The sequence below is a fragment of the Melanostigma gelatinosum genome (assembly GCF_949748355.1).
Source record: "Melanostigma gelatinosum genome assembly, chromosome: 18".
Lineage (NCBI taxonomy): Eukaryota > Metazoa > Chordata > Actinopteri > Perciformes > Zoarcidae > Melanostigma > Melanostigma gelatinosum.
The window spans coordinates 11,341,319-11,364,423 of NC_136651.1; the positions used below are offsets into that span (position 1 = coordinate 11,341,319).

A 23,105-nucleotide genomic window follows, 5' to 3' on the forward strand; every position below is an offset into this window, starting at 1 on the left:
GTCTGTGTTCCCTCTGCAAGAATGTTCTGCTTTACCAAGAAGATAAGCCAGAATTAACTGTAAGAGAGAGTTTTAAGACTGGAAATTATACAATGAACAAGTTAACACTGCTTTAATTGCTGCAACAAAATCGAGAGACAATTGTTTACATGATAAAAAAAAATCAAATGCTTTTGTAGACTATTTCTTTGCGGAATCTTCTGGATGGACTGAATCCTGTGTACTGCCTGCTGGGGTTCACAGACAACCATCGCTTCACAATTTGACCCGACTGAAATTCTGTGCAGCTCTCTGAGCGTCACGCTATAAGTGAATGGGTTCTTCTCCCGCATGGCTGAGAGGGTTTCCAAGCTCTCTTGCTCCATTCTTACCCTCTGCATCTCTCCCTCTCTCCTTTCGGCCCAGAAATGTGATCGTCACTCATCTCAGTGAATGGGATGGTTGTTGTTGTTGTTGTTGTTGTTGTTGTCCTCCTCGGGGGCATTCGAGGTGCCACTGGCTTGAAATTGACTTGAAATTTGCAAGTCTCAGATAAATGATTAACGCATGGTGGGGTGTGTGTACAGAGAATAATGAATTAGAATGTGTGACTGAGGAAGACAGAGAATACACATAAATACAGTCAAAGATATACCAAAGCATGTATATCCAAGCTTGCACTGAATAGACCTTCATCAGAATATAGCACATGCACATGCATGTCTGTGTGTGTGGCATTCTGGGCACCTTCATTATGAATGAGAGACTAAGAGGGATAACATGTAAGGGGGGGGGGGGGTGAAGGCCAAGGGGAAGATGGAAGAGCAGTGGTAGATACAGAGACAGGGATGAAAAGAGTGATACCAGTAATTGGAATATTTGTTCTTATGATAATTAAAACCATGAAGTATACTGCATGACCATGGCTGCCATTTACTCTGATGTTGGTGGGAACGATGAAAATTGAAAGAAGTTGTCAAGATGTGCCACAAGGAAGGAATATGAAGATGAGGGAGAAGCTCATGCCCGCCCTTCATCACCGCTGCTGAAATGCCCTTGAGCAAGGCCCTCAACCCCCCCAACTGCTCCAGAGCTGAGTAGAGCTCCTCAGCGGCCAACGGATCAGACTGTGAATGTGCATGTGAGGTAATTCCTGAAAAATATGGCATTGCTCTCAGCAGAACTAATAAAGCTTAAAATATTACAGTGAAACGTGCTTTTGTTTGATATTTCTCTGAAGCTAAAGAGCGCCACCAATCAATTGAAGTGCAAGATTCAACCAGAAGCAAACAGGACTAACAGTCATCAGCTGTGCAGAAACACATCATGTCTCCCGATCATTGTAGGCCCCCCTCTCCTGTAGTGGGCAACGGGTCAATGACATGAGAACATCTGAGTTATTGCTGCTGCACGACAACATTTTAAACACTGGAGGTAAAGTATGGCCACAGACAAGCGGCCAAGAGGCCGTTAAATACGACTGAGATGCCAGATTAAGTCCATTATAATGAGGCTATCCAACAGATAGGATTACCGTCAGTAGGCCACGTTCATCAACATAATCCAGTGTTGTATCAACCAGCAGCCGTATACAGTCGATGTAAAAAGTCACTCTCGATGCAAAATAACTATTTTACATAAAAATACATTCACAGAAGACTGACTTCATTTACTATCAAATGTCATCATTGTGTTGATGTGTTATGTAAGCCTTTGCAATGTATATGAATACGGTTATTATAGGTTATCTCAGGGTAAACATCATAAATAATATAATGGGGAAGACAAATTGAGTTCAGGCATGCTTTTTTTTCTTCTCTACTCCACTTCTTTAAACGCAGGGCTGCAACAAAACGAGGGGGAACTGCGTGTGTTTGTATGTGTGTGTGTGTGTGTGTGTGTGTGTGTGTGTGTGTGTGTGTGTGTGTGTGTGTGTGTGTGTGTGTGTGTGTGTGTGTGTGTGTGAACTTCCTCTCGACAGGCGCACTTGCTGGTCTGTTCCTTTAAAACCAGGCAGCCCACGCCTCGAAAAGCGGCTTGTTCCGGCTTGCCCCTTTACATCTTTTTATCCTTGCTCACAACATTAAAATAGTGCCGCCCCTCTGACAATTACGCACAAGCATTTTTTGTTGTTGAACCGTCGGAGAGTGAACAGAACCGCGTCTCGGGCAGAGTATGCAAGATGCGTATAGCGGTGCAGCGGCTCTCCGCCCGCGCGGCCCCGTCGTGAGTCTGATGAGGCGCAGTTCGGGCCCCATCACCGGCGGAGCGATACCACCGTTTCCTCCCAGCCCCCGTTAGTCAAACCAAGAGTGTGTGGCTCACCGTACCTCAGTGAACGTGTCCGTCATGTACTATCGAAAAGGGGGGCAGAGAATCCAAACCGGACCAAGAAACCTGCCTCCAATGCCCTGATGCAGAGGCATCTCGCGTCAATTATTATTTCCCATGGGCTTGCTGCTCCGGTTGTTTTGCAACTGATGAAGATTTTTTTTATTTGTATTATTTTGATGCGCTTCTGTGGATGAATATGTTTATTCTGGTGCTCATGGTGTAGTGCGTGAGGTAAGTGACTTATCCAGAGGTGCGCGCTACTTTCTCCTGCTCTTCCAATCGAGATTTTGTTTGCTGTGTGCAAAAGCCTTTGACATTTCAATGTCAGACTAGGACTGTTTTTTTTATTTTTGTCGTTTTGCCTTCTTGAAAATGAGATATCATCAGCAACAGATTTCAGAAAGGCTATTATTAGTCCTGGAACTATTCGGCCACCAGCTCATCATCAATTCCTGCAACTGGTGCAAATGGAATTGTATTAGAAGGCAGGTTGTATTAAGGTGATGAGCCCATAGCTCATGGCCAGATGCGGCTGCAAACCAGGGCTTTCTGGAAAGAGTTGAGGCAGTCATTGCATGTTGTAAAGCAACATGGAAATTGTAGATAATGCTGCTGCAATGGTGAAGACGAGTTGATGTTACCCCACGCGTGATGATAGGCATTTCCACAAATGTGATATTTATGGAGGAACATCACTTTTGCTCTCAAAGTGACTCCTGAGCTACAGCAGAGCTGCTTCCAAGTTCACGTTGTTGCATATTGTTGACTGTTGCCTTCAGTGAGTGTGCAGCAGCCTGTCACGCTGGAGGTTACTCTATAACCTGCTGATTTGCAACTGGAAAGCAACCTGATACTCTGACAATATTATCTCTTGGATGCTCCCGTCAGTGCAGCCACATCTCGCAGGCGTAATAAAGTATAGGCCTCTATTTTGTGTGCTGTATAATACAGCAGCTTGTGAGCTGTATGGTTGCCCTGACTACCATCCACACTGATGACAGGCCTGATGAATAAATAATCCCACAGACCCACATACTGTACGCTCACAAACAAGCGAGCAGAGTAGTAATCCTGTCATGAATAATGGAACAAAACATTCCTTTCAAAAAGACTAGCTGCTCTTGCACCATCATAACCTTGAGCTGCCATACAAAAACACAATTCAACATGATGGGTACGATAGTGCCAGAATATGATATGATTTGTCACTGCAGTCTGCAAATGCATTAGTGTTTTGTTACTTCAAGTGTACTGTCTACTGGAGTGGGTTCGCCGATCTTTTAAAAGATCAACAAGCATCATCAGTGCTAAAGTTGAACCTTCATCATTTACCCGCTTGCTGTGGTTACAAGTATTGCTTTCACTGTAAAGCCAATCAGCGCTGCCTCCTACTGAGTTCTTGTGCCTGCAAACACAAATCCGATTTCATTTGTTTCACTTTGTTGTCAACATGAATGCATTTTAGGACTCAATTTAAAGTCGTCTTGTCTTGTTTTACTTTAAACTGAGTTTTTCAGAATATATTTTTTCACAAATGTGGTGGGTTTGAAGTTCCAGTCTTGCTGTGCATTACCCACAAATGTGTTCCCTGAAGGCTGCAGTTGAAGGCTCTGCAATTGAGTTTATGTTGAAACTATAAGTGCAGCGTATGCTGTGGAGGGGGTGATGAACACAAACAGCATGAACATCATGAGGGTCATGAACACAAGACACACAAAAAGTGAATCATGACAAATATAAAAACATTTTGTATTACAGAAACAGTCTCATGAAAACTGTGTGTGAGTATTTCTCAAAATGAGTATATTGGAGTATAATTACAGCAGTACTGTCTTTAGTTACTGAATGAGACCTTTTTGTTGTGCTGACAGTGATAGTTACTTCGTTTTTGGGAAGTTTTTGTATATAAGGCCTCCTTGTTTACTTCCAACAGCGTGCTGCGTTGGACGTCTTTGTTGTTGGTCTTTTGCACGAGCGGGTTGGTTCAGGACTGTGACCAGTTCACACTGGGACCTGATACTGGCCACATATAATGTAAACAGCCAAACCAAAAAATTGGATCTGAGCAGGAAGGCTTGCAGTATGAACACAGTCTATATTTTATAGATCTGTGTCGCTGATGAAAAACGCCACCCTGGGTTTACTGATCCACTGAAACACACACACACACACACACACACACACACACACACACACACACACACTACAGAGAATGTTCTAGCTCACGGTGACAGTGAGAAGGAGTCCTCATATTACTTCAGATTGCTTTCCTTCAGGTCCCACTCATGTTCTGTGGCGGTGTGTGTGTGTGTGTGTGTGTGTGGCCATGTATCCATTTATTAGTTCCTATTTGTGTGTGTGTGTGTGTGTGCATGTGTAGCAGAACAGTTTTTGGACGCTACGAGCATGACCGTTTGTCCCTCAGATGACGCTCAACAACCCTGAGGCAGCTCATCCCTCATTGCTGCTGCTGTCATTGCTGCTACTGGTTGTTGTGGATCCATAAACTGGTCAAACGTCTAACTTTCAGGTTATTTTGTTGACATCTCCTTGCATTTATTTGGTAGTTGGTAGAGAGAAAAAGGGGGATGACATGCGACACAGATCCTAATGTCAGAATGTGTCTTAGATCACCAGCGCATGACGAGGCCCCAAACTTAAAGCTGTCAGAGCTAATGAAAGATGTCAGTTTGTCAAACACATCATAACAGATTAATAAGACCTCACCCTGCACGAGGGTGTGTACCACTGAGCCTGTTATTGGCCGGCTGCTGTATTCAGCTTCCTTCTGCTCTCCCTTTCAGTTGCGTTTTCAAAGTCCCTGTTTCTATGGGAAACAGCCATGACAAGGACTAACAAGCTGCATGCTAACGACATGCTAATCAACCGTGTTATTGTCGCACAATAGCCACGTGAAAGACGTTTCCCTCCTGGCATGATATTTTACAGGCGCTGCAGGGATCTTAGCCTGAACCAGAGTCCACCTGATTTATTTCTATCCAACCTTTCGCCGGCAATGTGAGAACATCAACCTTTACCCTGAAGTTAACTTGTCCTTAACTCAACAGGAAGGCTCATCACGTATCTAAAACAAAGTCCACATCGAATTAAGACTCTCGAAAACTGAAGAAGGGCCAACCTCAGTGTTCTTAAAAAAAACCACTCCCTCAAAACAATCTTTCTCTTTCTGTCTCTCCTTCTCTGTGGGACACGCCAAAGGAAACTCCAGATGCCCTCCCCCACACAGCGGGGGCCAAGCGAGGACTCACTGTCCCAGATGATAGCTCGCCAACTGTTGGCTGTAAAGACACAATGTACTTCTCATCCTCCGCTCAGTAGAGTGAGGCGCTCAACAGGCCACTACAGGCAAAGTACGGCCGAGGTCCACCGAGCCTTCATTCAACAACTTGAGGGATACTTTGCTCTTAAAAATGCACCCTGAATGTGCTGTATCTTTTTGTTTTACCACATTACAAACCACTGTAGGCGAATTTGAGGCATGAACAAGTCTGGAAAAATATAAACAGCTCACAGGTTGATTTCCTCATTTTTAAATAAGTGAGGGAGGGAAGCCTAATGAGGAAGTTGTGGTTTTCTGTGACAACACAACATGCCCACTTCTTCCCCCTTGTAACAAGACCAGATTTAGTCATGACCGTGGGGGCTTTTTGTGTGTGTGTGTGTGTGTGCCATGCTTGCATATACACAAGTGGTGATCCATTCATACAAGTAATGGAAGTCTTGTGTACATCATGACATTATGGACTCCCCATGTGCTTTGAGGTACTGATGTCATCAATCTAAATGTGGTGTGACAGTGCACAGGCTTGTTTCCAGCCATGCGTGCAGGAATCATTTCTGCACATAGCAACATGCCAGACCTGTATTCTGCCACGGTCCGTCTGTAAAACAATAAAAACAGGATGCAGCAGTTGCTCAGAGCAGGAACAGATGGCTGTCACTACAGCCAGTGACTCGCGGGGAACAGTTGCCCCCAGAGTTTGCACCACTACCTAATCCGTTCACACACAGAGAAAGGGGGTTTTATCCAGGCTCACGCGCGCCAAGATAAAACACCATTATCCATCGACCGTCTCCAAACTCGCCACTGAGCCCGTTTCATCGCACGAGCTCTATCTCACTCAATAGCCGTAATCGGTCTTATATTTGGGCTCCTCGCAGAAGGAGATATGACGCGCGAGGATAGCGGAGCTGTCCACGCGGCCAGGTGCGTTCCTCGGGGACCGTGCTCTGCGGGCAGTGTGGGAGGTGCGTATTATTAGTGCCAATGTAAGTTGCCGCATATTATGATTTTAATCACATTCAAATGCATGCTGGGTGTATTTATTGCCAAATACGCGGCGTGCGTAATGTGCACATTTCCACTTTCTCTTTCCGTTGGACTGATACATGTAGCATGTTCACACGAAAGAGACTTTATTTATTCGGTATAAAAGTTATTTTTCAAGCTCAGACAATTCCAAGAAAACTTGGTCATAACTTTTACAGACATGTTTTTAGATGGAGAGAGAGAGAGAGAGAGAGAGAGAGAGAGAGAGAGAGAGAGAGAGAGAGAGGGAGATACATCAATGAACTGAGTTGCTTTGTTTGTCCTCTATAATCTCCATTCTTTGTATTTACTGTGTGTGTGTGTGTGTGTGTGGGGGGGGGGAAATAGATTTTTGTTCTGATTATTATGGCACCTGTTTGGTGAGGGCACCAGCTGCTATTTTGGTGGGCAGTTTGAACAGATGCAACAGACTCTAAAAGCAACACGTGCTGACTGTCTGCATGCTGTGTCTGAAACACTTTGCATAATGTAAGACAGAAGATTTGTTTTTATCTTTGCATGCATTTTATGTAAGGCTTTCCTTTTGGTTCATGGGATGATGCATCAAATAACATACGGAACACAAGACAAGAATAAATAAACAATAAACAATTCAAGGAGGCTCTGAATACTTAAATACAGTCAAAAATATTTTTAGGCCGTTTTTTTGGGGGAATTTACAAAATTGCTTTCAATAAAGGATTTAAACTAAATTACAGCCTTAAGTTAGAAAATAGAAAGATAAGTTGAAGTGAAACTACTGCATGTGGAAAATAACTGAGATCCTGTACTCACAAGAGTCATTATTTATGGCTGTTTACTTTTTGATTCTACTCTAAACAAGCTATAAACAAGTAGTGTCATATATCTTTATTTTCAGCCTGTTTGGGAACATTTGGCATAAACAAACACTTTGGCCTACAAAGGTTCCCTGAAACAGGATGCTGTTATGATTCAGCTTTATCCGTCTCATCCTGCAGGTCCTGTCTGTGTGTATCAGTTGTCCGGGAACTGACACGCTCATTCAGTGTTATCGTGATTCAGCATGAGCTCAGTCTTCAGTCGACAAGCGAGGGTTTGTCTCAAAGAGCTGGAAGTGGAAGCTCAGATGATACTTTCAGGACTGGTCTCGCTCTCAAATGAATACGCAGTACTTAATGTTGGACCTTTATTTTTGAGTCAATCGTCTTCACCCGTATTCTGAAATAATTTTATATTTTTGCAGTCTCGCAAAGAAAATGCCTCTCAAGCGTTTGGTTTACATGTTGTATTTCTTACTTTGATTGTGATTTTGATATTTGAGGGTGTTTGAAGAATGTCCAGTCCGTGTTGGTAGTGAGGTGAGTGATATAGAGCTGGACCGAATACTGTACAAATTGTGTTCACAGCAAGGCCTTTTAATGCAATATGTGTTGAAAATTTGGCAACTCCTACTTTTAGGTGAGAGTGCTTTTATTGCCCACATTAAATTAATGTATGACTTTTATGGCGCGAGTGGCTGAAGATTGCCTGTGTACTTAGCTAAATGAGTAGACTCAAGCTAATGACATGTATTCTGCTCCTTTATTTGTTGGACACCATGCCATTGTCTGTAAGCTCTTACAACTTGTTATGAAGCTGTTGTGGCAGGTGACAATCTTTTATGGCATATACAAACAATTAGTCGATTAATGAAGTAGTAAACTGTCTGTAGATGAATCAGTAACAAACATCCTTAGTTGCAGCTTTAGCGCTTGCACATTTTTACAGTTTTCTTTACAAAATGACTGCTGCATAACGTCATGTCCCCTTCCTCACGGTCATCGTCGGCGCTGGCAAGCAGGAGCTGTTGTCGGGGCTCGTTGGCATGCATTCCCCCTGAGCTCGGCGACGCCTCCCTCGGTGGTGTGGTGGCAGGATGCCAGTGCAGGCGGCCCAGTGGACCGAGTTTCTGTCCTGTCCCATCTGCTACAATGAGTTTGACAGCAGCGGCCACCAGCCCATCAGCCTGGGCTGCTCCCACACGGTGTGTAAGACCTGCCTGCACAAACTGCACCGCAAGGCCTGCCCCTTCGATCAGACACCAATCAGCACTGAAATCGACCTGCTGCCGGTCAACTGTGCCCTGCTGCAGCTGGTCGGAGCTCAGGTGAGTCGGGAAGAGAGAAGGCGTGTTTGAGTGACAGCTTGCTGTGTGTGTCTATGTCTTGTGCGTGCTCACGATGTGTGCATGTCTCTTAGGTCCCAGATGTGCAACAGGTGAGCCTGAGCAGCGCAGCAGAAGTTGAGAACTACGAGGTGTGCAAGGTGTGCGTGGAAGAGCTGGCTCTATACCTAAAACCTATCAGCGGAGCGAAAGGTTTGTGTGTAGACATGCATGTCTGCTTTTTGTGTTTTTGACGGTACATTTGTTGAGTTTTGAATCTCCGGACATCTGTGAAAGAGAATAAAGCTCTTCACACTAAATGTGCGTGGGCTGCAGTTGAGCTGCCTGTGCAACTTGGCATTCATGCTTCTCACACTTCACATGAGGCCTGAAAGCTGTACTTTTATGGTACTGAGGGAAAACGTATCGCTCCGCCGAACCAGACAAGAAAGATTGACCACCCAGAAATGACCAGCAGTATCTGCCGGTTTGTTCAGCCAATTCTGGATGACGGTGCTGTGGCGGCATTCATCATTTTTTGGCAAATTAGATCATTTGGACTATTCACACCATTGGTTGGAGATTAGCTCCACAGTGAACCTTCAAGGCTCATCTTTCCATGAAGAGGCTTGTAAATCCACCTACATAGCAGATTCTAGACTTTAACAGAGCTGAACTAAGGCAAAATCAATTAAATAAACACAGAACTTTCACCGTTTTGCAGGTGTGGCGACTCTGAGTCCAAGCGTGCTCAGTCGGCCGATGCAGAGGAAGCTGGTGACCTTGGTGAACTGCCAGCTGGTGGAGGAAGAGGGCCGTGTGCGGGCGGTGCGGGCAGGCCGGTCGCTGGGGGAGCGAACCGTAACCGAGCTCATCCTGCAGCACCAGAACCCCCAGCAGCTCTCTGCCAACCTGTGGGCAGCGGTGAGGGCGCGGGGCTGCCAGTTCCTGGGACCTGGTGGGTGTGAATGACATACAAGACACAAACACAGATGTGTGAGGCAATCGATACATGTGATTTGTAACATTCAAGCAGATTCCACACATGTCGTTGTTTTGTAGATCTGAGGGAGACTTGCATTAGTAAAGTAAGAGCTGTGTGACACAGGTTTGAGAACAATGAAGTGTCATCTTGCTCTTATTGCTACTATTCAAAGGAATCGGTTGCCTTTCAGTTGAGTGGACAAGGGCCTCATTCAACAATATCTTCCGAAGTTTGTTCTTAAATTTGTATTTTTAAAAAAGTCTGAAGAAAAGTCTACGTCTGATTTACAATGTGTTCTTGAATTGCATGCTTAGATTGCCTCATCAAACTGACTGCTGGTGCTGGTACCCGGTGTCCTGTGATGATTGCTCATAGGGCAGATTCTGACTGAGAAACTGTTTCTCATCATGATAACAGAAGGAGTTCATTTGAAAGTCCGAGGACACATGGCTCCAAGAACCTTTACGTGTCAGAAATAGATCTGTTTGTTTGATTTTTCAATTAAAACATGCGTTGTATTCTTCCCTCCTCCCACCATTCTCACCTCTTGCTGTCATCCGCTGTACACCCACATCTCCCTCTATCTCTCTCCCTCATCAGCTATGCAAGAAGATGCTCTGAAGCTCGTTTTACTGGCTCTGGAGGACGGCTCAGCTTTGTCCAGGAAGGTGTTGGTTTTGTTCGTGGTCCAAAAGCTCGAGGCTCGGTTCCCCCAGGCCTCCAAAACCAGCATAGGGCACGTGGTGCAGCTTCTCTACAGGGCCTCCTGCTTCAAGGTACAGGCAACATGAACGAGCATAAATACACGCCGAGCACATAAACGTGTCCACAAGCAAGGACATGTGAGCAAGCTGCACGATTAAAGGCTTTCATACAAAAAGTTCTTTGACCGTAATCTACATCAAAGTGAACAAAAGAACCTCAGTTTGCTGCTGTACCAAGAACCCAAGCCATAATAATTGACCTCATTAAAAGAATTGTATTTAAATAGACCACCACATAATCCGTTACCGCAGAGATAGTGCTCCAAATGAATACCTTTCTTTATTTCAGCAGTTACAGATGTTTTCCAAAACTGTTATTCCTGTCAGTTGAGGTATAATATGTTCCACTTAATAAACTCTATCAAATTAAGATAAGCAAAGACAAGGATAAGCTTTTCAACTGGAGGTTGAGGTCCAATTTAAGATGACCCTGTCTGACATTAAAGTATTATCACGGCCTAAAAGGGTTGCCCTTAATACTAATGTCTTATATTGCATGAAAGTCAGATCTGTAATGACGATGCGGCCGTCTGTGGATATACTTTCTGTGCGTGCGTGTATTTCTGTGCCTGTTATCTGATGACAGACATTGCTGGTAGGGCAGAAATGCCAGCTATCTGCTCCTGATGTAACAGCAGTCTATACTTGCCCTTGTTGCCCCGCCTTGCAGGCCACAGACAGACAGACAGCTCAGAAATGCAGAGAAAGATGGGTGAGAGTGCAGGAACAGTAACAAAACAGACAGAGGATGGACGGCAAGAAATCGGACTCTTTCGGTTGCAATTTTGACTGTAGACATTTGTAAGCGATGTGTGTGTTGGATTCGATGGTATTAACAAGGAGTGAAGTTTCATTTCAGGGTGAAGATTAATTCTTCTTCTTTCATTCGTTTTGTATCAAGGACAAAATCTGTCCATATACCCTCTTCGTCTTCCTCATCTTTGTACTCTCTCTCCTGTCCCTCAATCGCCCCTCTCTCTTATTCTCTCTCCCTCCATCATCTGTCAGGTCACTAAGCGTGACGAAGACTCCTCGCTGATGCAGCTGAAAGAAGAGTTTCGAACGTACGAGGCTCTCCGGAGAGAACACGACGCTCAGATCGTCCACATCGCCATGGAGGCGGGCCTGCGAATTTCCCCCGAGCAGTGGTCTTCTTTGCTGTACGGAGACCTGGTCCACAAGTCACATATGCAGTCCATTATTGACAAGGTACCAGCATGACGCATATGCCCGTCATTAGTAACAGGCCGTCATTCCACTTGCCATTTAAGTTTCAACAATCATTATTGATGAACTCACTTTTTAGTTTTCACACGGTGGGTAAAACAAGCCTCTGGAGAGCAGACGCACAGGACAAATTCATCTATTCTTTATTTTCTTTTCAAGACTCAGTCTCCTCTTCTATCTCCTGCTCTAGTTGCAGTCTCCAGAGTCCTTTGCGAAGAGCGTTCAGGAGCTAACGATCGTTCTGCAGAGGACAGGAGACCCCGCCAACCTCACAAGCCTTAGACCACATCTCGAGCTGCTAGCCAACATAGACCACAACCCAGGTGCGTCAGTTTGTTCAACACTATTCATCTGAATGAATGCTAATGAGTCTGAATGATTCGCACTTCTCGGAATAATGGGCTCGTCCTGTTCCACAAAGATTAATGAGATTGAAAAGTGAAGCAAACAGGCAAGCTGTGGCACTCGCAGACCAAAATGCAATTAAATAGCACAAAAGAGAAGATTACAACTGCTGATTGAGCTTGTGTGTTGAATATTTATTCATAAAAGCACAACAACGAGGGTTAGAAATATTGTGGCACTGGGAAATGTATTCTGTATTGGGCAATCTTGGTTAACTTGGTTTAATTTGGATGGCTTGCCATGAAATTGGATCTCTTTGCACGTGACCCCCCTCGTACAATTTGAAATGTGTACAGCACTTTGGTTCATGACCAAATACATGCAGAACGAATGGTATTACCATCTGTCTCAGCTAATGCTAGCAAGCTAACATGCTAAACTAGGATTGCGAAGACGGTAAACGTGACACCTGCAACATCAGCATGTCATTGTGAGCATTTTGGCACAATGTTAGCGTCTAGCTCAAAGCACTGTGTTAAGTACAGCCTCACAGAACTGCTAGCATGGCTGTAGAATCAGAATTCACACAGGGAGCGCCGACTGTGTAATGGATATAATGACAAAATGTGCTCGTCCAAAAAGTACGTCAGCTGGAGAGTTTTACACTCGAATCTCTTCTAAACAGACTGTGTTGTTGATCTGTTTGCAGATGCCCCGGCACCTTCGTGGGAGGAGCTGGAAAGTGTGATGCTGGCTGTGAAGTTGGTGGTTCACGGACTAGTGGAATTCATACAGAACTTCAGCAAGAAGAGCCACGATGCTCCGCAGGTACACTGACATATTAGTCCAGTGGAGAAGAAGAATAGTGAAGGGGAGAAGTTGTCCTGCTGCTCCATTCAGGCACCGTAGAAGGCCGTTGACATTGAAGATGAGATGTTCAGGGTCGACGAGCACACTATTTACCTCCTGGCGGCGGCTTATGGCTTATAAGACAGGGAAGGGGACATGACGTGGTGTCTCGTCTCTGGATACCACAGCATTGACTGTTAACAATCGGATAATGCAGCTTTGAAGACTGAAACGGGTTTCTAACAGCTGATACGGTGTAGTAGAGTGAATAGAGGATGAAGGTCTCCTGTTCTGTCCAAGTGAGACATTTTGTGGGTCAAAGGAATCTTTTGAATATTATAAAATATAGTAACATGTAAAAGATGACTGGTCACACTTGTGTTTTGAGCTCTGTCAACCAGGAAATGTTTTTTTTAAAACAGCAGCCCTGCTGTAATCACTAAAGTTGTTTTCCATCAGGAATGTACCACAAAAGCTTTTTATCAAAGTCTCTGATCAAGTTAGTTTCGTGGTGTTTGATATTCTTTGCAGTCTGTCGACACCTGTGACATCGTTCACTTGTCTTCTGTTTGACATCCATTGTGGAAGTTTGATGCTTTCAACATCTACTGAAATGAGTTGCAGCAGTCTGATGATAAAAAATGGAATCTCTATGAATAGGCTGTAAACATGAACCAACATCTTGTTTTTATGATAACCTTCACAACTTCAGACTAAGAGTCATATGTACATTCTCGTCTACGTGCATTGGTTTAATGTTACAGTAAATGTGCATTGTATCTGTGCATTTTGCAGCCTCAGGCCAACAGCAAGTACAAGACCAGCATGTGTCGAGACCTTCGTCAGCAAGGAGGCTGTCCGAGAGGAACCAACTGTACATTTGCACACACACAGGATGAGCTTGAGAAGTGAGTCCTGTTTCCACACAGCCTTCCCCAACCCAACCTCTTATAATCGGATTTCATTTATTTAATCGTGTATTTATTTATAAGAGGATTTACAAGCGGTCCTCAGTGCAAATATCCAACGACGACATGTTTATTTAGATGTTCTCCCCCGAGCAACACATAACCCTTCCCCATAGTACTGAATTTCCCCGTTGTCCCGTCTTCTCTTTCCAGATTTAGACTGAGAAACAAGAAGAGCAGCAGCGTGGGCCGCACATTCCCGTTATCACCGGGGGTTATGGGTAAAACGTTCACCATGGAGGGCAGCATCCACACAGACGTGTCTGCAGACATGGGACAGGAGCTCAAAGGCACAGGGGAGAACACAGAGTCCCTGACAGAGGGAGTGTCCGGCCTGACTCACCCCCAACTGATCTCCAGAGGGGCTGACATGATGGAGGAAATGAGCAGAGCGGTGCCAAATGTATCCAATGCGGCCAACGGCTCCAACGGGCTATCTACCCGAAACACATTGGGGTCAACTGAACAGTAAGACTATTCATCCACTTATTCGCTGATGCTTTTATGACTTCTATTGTTGGCTTTTTACCCTGTGACCAGCCTAATATTACTTCCAGTTGAGCATAACGTATGTGGAGTCAGATTTGCCAAAATGAATAAAGGCAATAAGTAATTTAGCAACATAAAAACAAGTAATATATGAATGTATATTTGCATGCACGGTTCCAAACTTCCGCTTGTAACACAAATTAAATCTCACATGGTTTTCTTTTATTCACATTTGATTGAATCTAATCAAATCCACATTTACATCTGATATGTGGTTTGGAAAACGTTGGATATTTGCACAGGATTTTGGCAGGGAAGTGTTGTTGGGTAAGTCTGACCTTTGGCACCTCCAACTCCTTCATATGTTCCCTTCTTTCTCTTTACGTTGTTATTCTGTCCACCAGGAAGCCCATCTCACCTCCCAGGACTCCAGTCAGCCACTCCTCAACGTCATCTCCCTTGACAACAGTCGGGCGGGTTGATGTGGGCGCTCCAATGCCCAAACATGGCCAGTTCATGCTGCGTGCGCCGCATCCTGCTCAGGCGTCAGAGCTGTACTATCAGGAGCCCCACTCTGCATATGACACGCCCCATTATCAACCAGCCTGTGAGTCAATTGTTAAATACAAGCTCCAATTAAAAAAACGTTATTGTTTTCTTGGGAAAGTGCGAATGAATGTGCTCTTCTCTCCGTCTTCTTTCCCCCTCCTCTCCAGCAGGTTCGTACTACCAATCTACTCTTCATCCTCCTCACAAACCCTGCATGGCTCGCTTCCTTCGATCCTCCAACGTGCCAGAATCCTCTCTGCCGCCCTCCATCGGCAATCCGCCGTCTTCCTACCCCGGTGACCCTCAAGCGCCACACCCACCTTCCACCTCTTCTTCGGGGTACCCGCCACACCCGCCTAGAGATCGGATGGGACCTCCTGCCTTCCATCACCACCCGGGGCAGCCTCAATATGGGCCTCTGGCTCCTGCTCATGGTGTTTATGCTCCCCTCTATGACAGCAGGAGAGTATGGAGGCCTCAGGTGAGCCGTCTGTTTACAATCATGCGACTGTTCATTTCATTATTCTGTGACTCACGCTGACACTGATGATTGTTGTCATGAACAGCTGTACCATAGAGAGGATGCCAGGAGTAACTCACTGCCTCCAGAGGTGCTGCATTCCTCTGTCTACCAGCCTCCACTCAGGGAGAGATTCAACTCTCTAGACAGCAACTACTGCTCTGGAGCTGAACACCGTGCCGGCCTACACAGGGTAGGCGAAATAACGTGCATCTTGTATAGCTGTGGGGAATACTCTCCTCTGATTGGCTGAAGGGTTTTATTTTTAGATGACAACACACCTCTGACGTAACTCCTGCATCACTGTTTTAGTTCAAGACGCATATCCGTTCAATAACTGGCTGTTGCTTCTTTTAATTATTGATAAGTGGGCATCGTATAAGAGAGATAATCCACATTGAGCCATGCAATCATTAAAAAAGAATATTAAAATGGCTTTTTGTCTGTTTGTCTTTTCACAATGTCATGAAGCATCTCTTGTGTAGCTTCCAGGTATAACCAGTGAACAGTGAATCTGTACTCGTCGATCGTTCGGTCTTACATTGTCTTACATTGCTGAGTCCTTTTCAGCAGCATTTCCTTTCCTTTGCACCCACCCACATATCATCTCACCTCTACCTTCCCTGCCAGCCACAGAGCTGCAGTTTGTAGCTTCAACCTCCTCCGTAGTCCTCCCACTTCTCACCCGAATATGTTTCTGCCTCCCCCACTCTCGTCTCTTCTTCTCGCATCATCATAAAGCATTACCAGTATGACTACTGCAGCTCGACAGTATATTTGACCAATAATGCTGTCTGGCCACAAAACCAGTGATAGAGATTGTTAATGCAGGGCACAGTCTCCAAGATATCCTTGTTTTAAGGTAAATTGAGTCCAAACAAAGAATCATTTTTTGATATTTGCCGCAAGGATTTAAAAATGTTTCCTCAGTTGTGCAGGGGGAAACAAACATTTTGTTGTTGCAACACCTATACATTGCAATGCAATGCAGTGCAATAGCCCTGCAATGAAAAGATTCAGTATATGTTTTGTGTGCCCCACCTGTATGTACACAGTATGCTGTACATACATTTTACTACAAGCTAATACAAAACCACTAATAACTGCAAGAGTGTTTTTTAAAATATTTGAATAAACAGCTATATGGGGTCTAAATAAAACGGGCACATTAGAAGCTTGGCTATTTTTATTGCAGAGTTGTTGTATTGCATTATATCGGACAGCTGCTTTTATTGTTTCCACCCGTACATCTTCAGAAAAGACTCATCTGTCTGCCCCGATGTCTAGACCTAGACCAAACATAAAGAGCAGTCAGAGCACCTGAAGCTGGGTAAAGACAGAGGAAGATTGATTGTGAATCTGATTCAACTGGAAACTCAAAGTACTGTATTAGTCGTGTATTTGGTAGTTATTAGTTGTCAATTATGGCTTCAGTCAGATGTGTTGTCACTGCTAACTGGTAAGATAGATAGATAGATAGATAGATAGATAGATACTTTATTCATCCCCAGGGGTACATTTGTCTGTAGCAGCAGCAAACCAAGTTACGCATCATGTTAATATAAGTATCTGTTCTCTTTTCTCACTCTTCCTGTCTTGTCGAACGCTCCCTTTGTCAGGATTATGGCCGTGTTCCTCTCGGCTACGAGGATCTGTTCAGAAGGAAGCAGGAGCAGTGGGCTCATCATCATCATCATCATCACCATCACAACACCAACAGGCCCTCCCAGTCCTCCCCCATCTTCACCATCGATTTTGCAACTGAGGTAGCAAGCAAATAAGAGACACGACACATGTGCACACGCGAACACGCTGAGCACGGTTGAGGGTGTTCATAGGCATGACAATTACAATTAAAATGCCGCCATGACCGGTGTGTTAACAGTTTTACTGCGCCCACCTGCATCTGAGAGTAATGCATTACTTGTGCGATTTACCGTTGCTGAGATATGTAGGATTAAATTCCTATCCCAAAAGCTTGCGCCTCAGCTGTGCCCCAATGCTATTTTAGTGGGGGATCGTTGCTTAGCAACTGTGGAGGGAGATATCATAGCAATGCACAATTGTGGCGTATGTGCATGTGTGGGTGTGTGTGCGCGAGAGAGAGAGAGAGAAACGGAGAAAGCGAGAGGAGAGACTTTAACAAGCAGTGACTCAGGCTTTCGGCTGAGTAAAGCTTTGTTTAACAGCGTGTCAGAGATGTTTCTGTGAAGATATCCACTTTAAAATTGAGTGCTGATTAAAAAAAAAAGCCACAAGGACTTCTTAAGTGATTGCGCGTTCATCTCAGTTTAATTGTGATGCCTCTACATAACAAGCATAAACTAACAAGACCAGCTATAAGATTATTTCTATGTCAGGATATCCAGTGCTTGTCACAGGGATCGCAGCAAACTGGCACCAGGTCAGCAATGCCAGTGAGAGCTTTAATTCAAATTTGTAAGCGCCAAAGGCTGGTATGAGGTGTGTAAGCCCTCTTAAAACGTACACCTTATGCTTAATATTCATTTCACATCACACCTCTGGGCAATTTAGAGTTTGTATTTCACCTAATCGGCATGTCTTTGGACTGCACCTGGTAGAAACACATGTAGAAAGCTGGTGGAGATGACAGTGTTTACCGCTGAGCCAGTGTGCCAACTGTCTTTGTGTAATTATATATATTACAGCCTTTTATTATTAGCATTACCTTACCAGCTGCTTTCCCCAAAAACACTGCTGCTGGGCATCTCTCTTCCTGTCTCTTTAAAACAAAAATGTTTGGAGGATGAATTTAGAATTTAGAATTGCAAACAAGCAAAGGGGCATTTCTCACCATCCTTTTTTTGAATGTCTCTCTCTTTCTTTCAGCATGTGGAGAGCAGTGGAGGCCAGTGTGTGGGGTGCAGGTTCAGAGGCGAGGAAAGCTTAGCACACTACTCTCCGTGGTCCTGCGGTACCATCGGCCCCTGTCTCAGCCCCTTCGAGCCCGAAACGCTCGCCCACACCTCGACTCACTCCTGCTCAGAGCACTCGGTGAGACTCTTCCCACATCCACAAGTAGGCGCAGACACACATCTGAAGATATCTGAAGATATCGCTGCGGCAGTGTATGGGTGTGTTCGAACGGCGTCCGTGTTTTTCTCATGCAGGAGTTGGACAGTAACGGAGGTGGAGGAGGCGGCGTCAGTGGCAGCGGTGTCGGGAAGCGATGGCTGCATTCGTTGGATCATTACCGGCGATTGAAAGACGAGGACCCGATCATTCCCTTTAGTGAGGGGCCCATTATTTCCAAGTGGGGTGCCATTTCCAGGGCATCTCGCACGGGCTACCACACCACCGACCCAATCCAAGCCACGGCCTGCCAGGGCAGCGCCAATACCACACCCATCAACTTTAAAGGTCCTTGATTATTCATATTTCACCACTGTGGTTTTTTTTGTGGATTTTTTAAATTATTCTTTATTTTGAAGTCTCTTAATTAGTTGGATATCTCCTGTTACTGTCCTTTAACTTCAAAGCCCTTTGTAAACTGTTTAACATGCAGATTCATGAAACATGATGATATTTAATTCATTTCATCATAAGGTAAAAGTTGCATTGATTTCTTTCTTTGTTTTTCTCTCAAAGATTACAACCACCACTTGGATCACAGCGACTACAGGTGGAGCTCCAGAGGATCAGACTCCTCCAGTCACTCCAGTTTCCTAGAGAGGTACTATACGTTTAAACGTCTTCCATGTTGTTTAACTAAGAGGAAACACACAAACTCCCTATGCAAAGAAGGAAGAACTGAACAGGAAACAATTCAAACCTTTAAGGTCATAAACCTGCTTGAAACAAATTTGGTGAACATGATTTCGGAAATTTCACAGTATCGGTTAGATTTATCTCTAAACCCCACTGGGCACACAAGGGAATTTATTCCTGATTGTTCTTAACACATTTGTTCTCACTTGTCCTCTCTCATCACTCTCGCTTATCTCATTGTGCTGCAGTCATTTCCTCTCTGTGGTTTGACTAAGAAATAGTGCTGCTAGCTGGTTGATAAAAAAACACTCTGGGGAGCCAAGACATGGAGTCAGGAAAGGCCATTAATGCACAATGCAATGAATTCATTTCATTTCACCATTTCATTATTGTCTACTGATGCCAAGAATGTTCATTTGTATGTGTTTTAGTGAGCAGCTTTGTGCATCAGCTCTTCACTGCCGGCGAACTTCGATAAGCAGTGGAGAGAAAATCGTGTCTGATCTGCAAGCCCTTCAAACTGTCGCCTACAGCCGGGACCGGGGCCGGGCCGAAAGCGAACCGGACCCGGAACGAGACATTGAGCTCGAACTGTGTGCTCTTGACTTGGAGGATTCAGACCACCAGGAGATCAAGTCTCAGGTTGGTACAATTAAGTAAAAGACACCAAAGTCTGTGATGCTACTTCATTATTTCTGAAGGGATGTTTTGAAGCTCAGAGTTGAATTTGTCCAACTACAGTCGGAATGCTTTGATTGACAGATTTCTACATTAAAGTACAAACAGACCTCTTAATCATCTTTCTTCTTTTATCATCTTTGCCTCTCAGGAGTCTTTAGACCTGGCCACCCAACAGTCTCAGGATGCTTCCCACCTCCTCTCACCACTCTGCTCCTCTCCCCTCCTCTCCTCTCCTGTGGAGGAGCGTCCCCGCACAGAGGGTCCTTTGACAGAAAAGATGGACGCTCACCTGCTGAAAAAGATGGCCTTCAGGTGAATTCACATGTTAACCGGTGTTTCACAGGGGCGCCCTCAGTCAGAGTCGTCTTGGACTTGGCTTTGATTCCCCTCTTTGATTCCTTTCTTCCTTCCTTCCTCTCTTTCTGTTTTCCAGGAAGTCACTGTCTCCTGGAGGGTTGGTCTCGGGAGGTCTGGGCGTCAGCAGGCTTGTGCTGCGCACCGGACCTCCTCGACTGGGGGACGCTCCGACCCGGGCCTGTCCGGAAACGCCCGGGACAGAGATGCTGCTGAATGGAAGCTAAGGGGACACAAAGTCAGACTCTGACATGCGCTACGTTAGAGCTGAGTCGCTTGCTCACAACCACATCATGGTCAAAGGGAATACCATTTAATTCCAGCCTTCATATATGTCGATCATATGCCTAAATAAAACTAGATATGGGTCAACAGTCTGTGCTGCGCCACGTCGTAAGGGGCAAGAGAAAACACATCGTCCTGCCTCCCAAGTGGGGATTTTCCCACAGTGTACAGTTCGACACAGAATTTAGTGATTCACCCAATAAATAACCCAATAAATCACACGACCAGTTTGCCCTAACAGTAGATGCTGAACATACCAACGTACCAAATTCTGTCTCGGCCCCAAACACTGAGGTTGGGAATGTGGGATAATAAATACAAGTCATTTGGTACAGAAAATGATATTTTTTTTATAATGTGATGAATATAATTGCTCTGTAGCTTCTGTCTGTTTACACCAAGGCAGGTGATGGTTTAGAGACACTTAGCTATCCAAAGCTACATTCAACAAAATAATTTATTACTTTTTGCCCACTTTTGAATATCTGACAAATATATTTCATGTCTTGCTATCTCATCACATGTTCCATGGTGATGTCCTCACTCAGCTCAATGCTCCCCATTTAGTGTATAGCCTCTGCTGTATTGTTGCGTAAATTAGTACTCCTTGAAAAATGAAGAGATAGACGTTATGATGGTAAGAATAAAAGGGCAGGGCACTCCAAACATCCTCGAAATATACAAACTGCAGAAAACAGAGGTCTTCACTATGCTGCCACTGTTTTATGAGTCTTATGTTGACTCTGAATTCCTTCGACTGTCATGAGCTCACAGAACCCAATGGCACAGTCACAATGCTGATTGGTTGCATGATAATTCATCACTGGAGGTCAGGAGGGATGACAACAAAACTAAGATGTGTCATCCTTTTTTTGTCCATATCATACTATTATAGTATTCTTGAGTGTCTAAGACTGCATAACTAAAGAATACCCATGACTAATTTACAACAGAAATTGTATTTTCAACTGGAGCTAATTTAGTTGATTTCTATACAAGCCACTTGAACTCACAATCGATCTTAAAACAACTTTTGTTTCATCTTTGCGTGCCTGTAGTGGTTTAATCCTCCTGACTGTAAACTAGGAACAGTCTCACTGGTCTCTCTCTGACACACACACACACACTCACAGTACATGTGTGCTGTCATTCACACACAGTAGATACAAACATGCAAGACAGTGGCCTTCCTCTTCTTTGTGTTATACAGACCTCAACATTGAGCTCTGCAATGACTTCTGTCCATGCCCACTGACAGACGCCTCTCCTGTTCCAGAGGTGTCATCCTTCACGTAAACCTCATCTCAGAAACTGGAAATCACGTCTTTTTTTTTTTGTAAGCTCGTGGCATTTTCTGTGCTTTCCAGTCCGGTCACTGTAAACAATATTTAGAGGCTGTGCATGATGTTTCAAGTGGACACCACTTCTTGTGTTTTGTCGCGTTGTCTTTGTTTAAGTCTTTGAAAATGTTTGGTTTCTTTTGTTTGATGCATTGCTAACTTCTGTGAAGTTGTATGTTGAGGTATTTTGTATCAGGATCTTTGTTACTCTTGTTTTGTTTGCAACATTTTCAGAGACGACATTGACTGTCTTGTCTCATGTCACTGCGCTGTCTCGTTCACCGTCATTTTGTGCAGCATGGGTGATTTCCACACAGCCCAGCTTTGCTTCACTTCCTTTTATAGATATGAGGCATTCTGTCATGTGTGGCTTTGTCTTAGTGACTTTAATGAATAACGTGAAAACATGAACTCATTTTGAATATACAGGATTTAAAGTCATGAGTTTGTTTACACCCGATTCTAAATCTTATGAGATTTGTGTAGAATGAGAAGAGGATGGCTGACTAATATTTGAATCGTTACAGCTTCCTCCATCATTTCCTCTCACCCAAGCAACTGTACCTTTTCCAAAAATTATCCTCTCAGACAGATTATCCATTAAATCCCATTTTAGAGGATGGCTAAACAGCTGTAAACCCCCCCCCCCCCCCGTAGACAAAGTGATTGAAAAATTCAATGTAATAATCTTTTTGGAAAACTCTCGAAATGTTTTCCAAGATAAAAAAAAAAGAAGCGCTGGAACAGAGATTTTGCTGCTCCAAGTCATGAAATTAGCTCAGCTACTTACTGTCGCTCTGCATCTGTTTACAACTTCAACTTCGAAGTCGCGTAACGTCAAGTGCCATGTTGTGTAGAGTACAGTGTGATCAATCCCTGCAATTGTCCTACAGCTTTTCACATTCCTCAACTGTAAACTGTGTGAGGAGGGAAAGGCTCAGCCAAGTTGAGATACTTCTTATGCAGTTCTGCTTTGTTCCACTAGAGGAGGCTAGACACTTGTCCGTCTGGATCGCTCAGGGAAGACTTAAGTTGCTCAGCTACTTTTTCTATATTCATCACTTAAATATTCTGTGGAAGTATTTACCTGAATTGAACTGACCCTTTCACCCTAAGCACAAAGGGTTAGAGATTATATTGTTTGCCAATGTTTACTTTGCCAGTGTTCTCTTTTGCCTCTCAGTATCAATATTGGCTTTGCTATGCCTGTTTCTATGGGAAAGGGCTGGGCACTACTGTGTGTAAAAGCAGT

General features: G+C 44.3%; 1 protein-coding gene across 1 annotated transcript; it reads left to right on the forward strand.

Annotated features, from left to right (window-relative positions):
• Positions 1-2,440: 2,440 nt before the first annotated feature.
• Positions 2,441-21,749, forward strand: rc3h2 (ring finger and CCCH-type domains 2). The gene is made up of 20 exons (XM_079289101.1): positions 2,441-2,544; positions 8,466-8,771; positions 8,864-8,981; positions 9,493-9,726; positions 10,354-10,529; positions 11,526-11,726; positions 11,935-12,067; positions 12,799-12,917; positions 13,734-13,846; positions 14,060-14,374; positions 14,800-15,002; positions 15,112-15,425; positions 15,511-15,657; positions 17,084-17,230; positions 18,315-18,479; positions 18,596-18,845; positions 19,074-19,158; positions 19,625-19,835; positions 20,023-20,186; positions 20,308-21,749. The coding sequence occupies exons 2-20, from the start codon at positions 8,541-8,543 to the stop codon at positions 20,453-20,455; spliced, it is 3,474 nt and encodes a 1,157-aa protein (XP_079145227.1). The 5' UTR covers positions 2,441-2,544; positions 8,466-8,540; the 3' UTR covers positions 20,456-21,749.
• The last annotated feature ends 1,356 nt before the right edge of the window (positions 21,750-23,105 follow it).

What these genes read in the sequence shown, in the direction of transcription:
- rc3h2 (XM_079289101.1), top strand. Translation starts at nt 8,541, where the DNA reads ATGCCAGTGCAGGCGGCCCAGTGGACCGAGTTTCTGTCCTGTCCCATC. An exon ending in TGCAGTCCATTATTGACAAG is followed by an intron (nt 11,727 to 11,934) that starts GTACCAGCATGA and finishes CTCCTGCTCTAG; the next exon opens with TTGCAGTCTCCAGAGTCCTT. An exon ending in ACCAGGAGATCAAGTCTCAG is followed by an intron (nt 19,836 to 20,022) that starts GTTGGTACAATT and finishes TTTGCCTCTCAG; the next exon opens with GAGTCTTTAGACCTGGCCAC.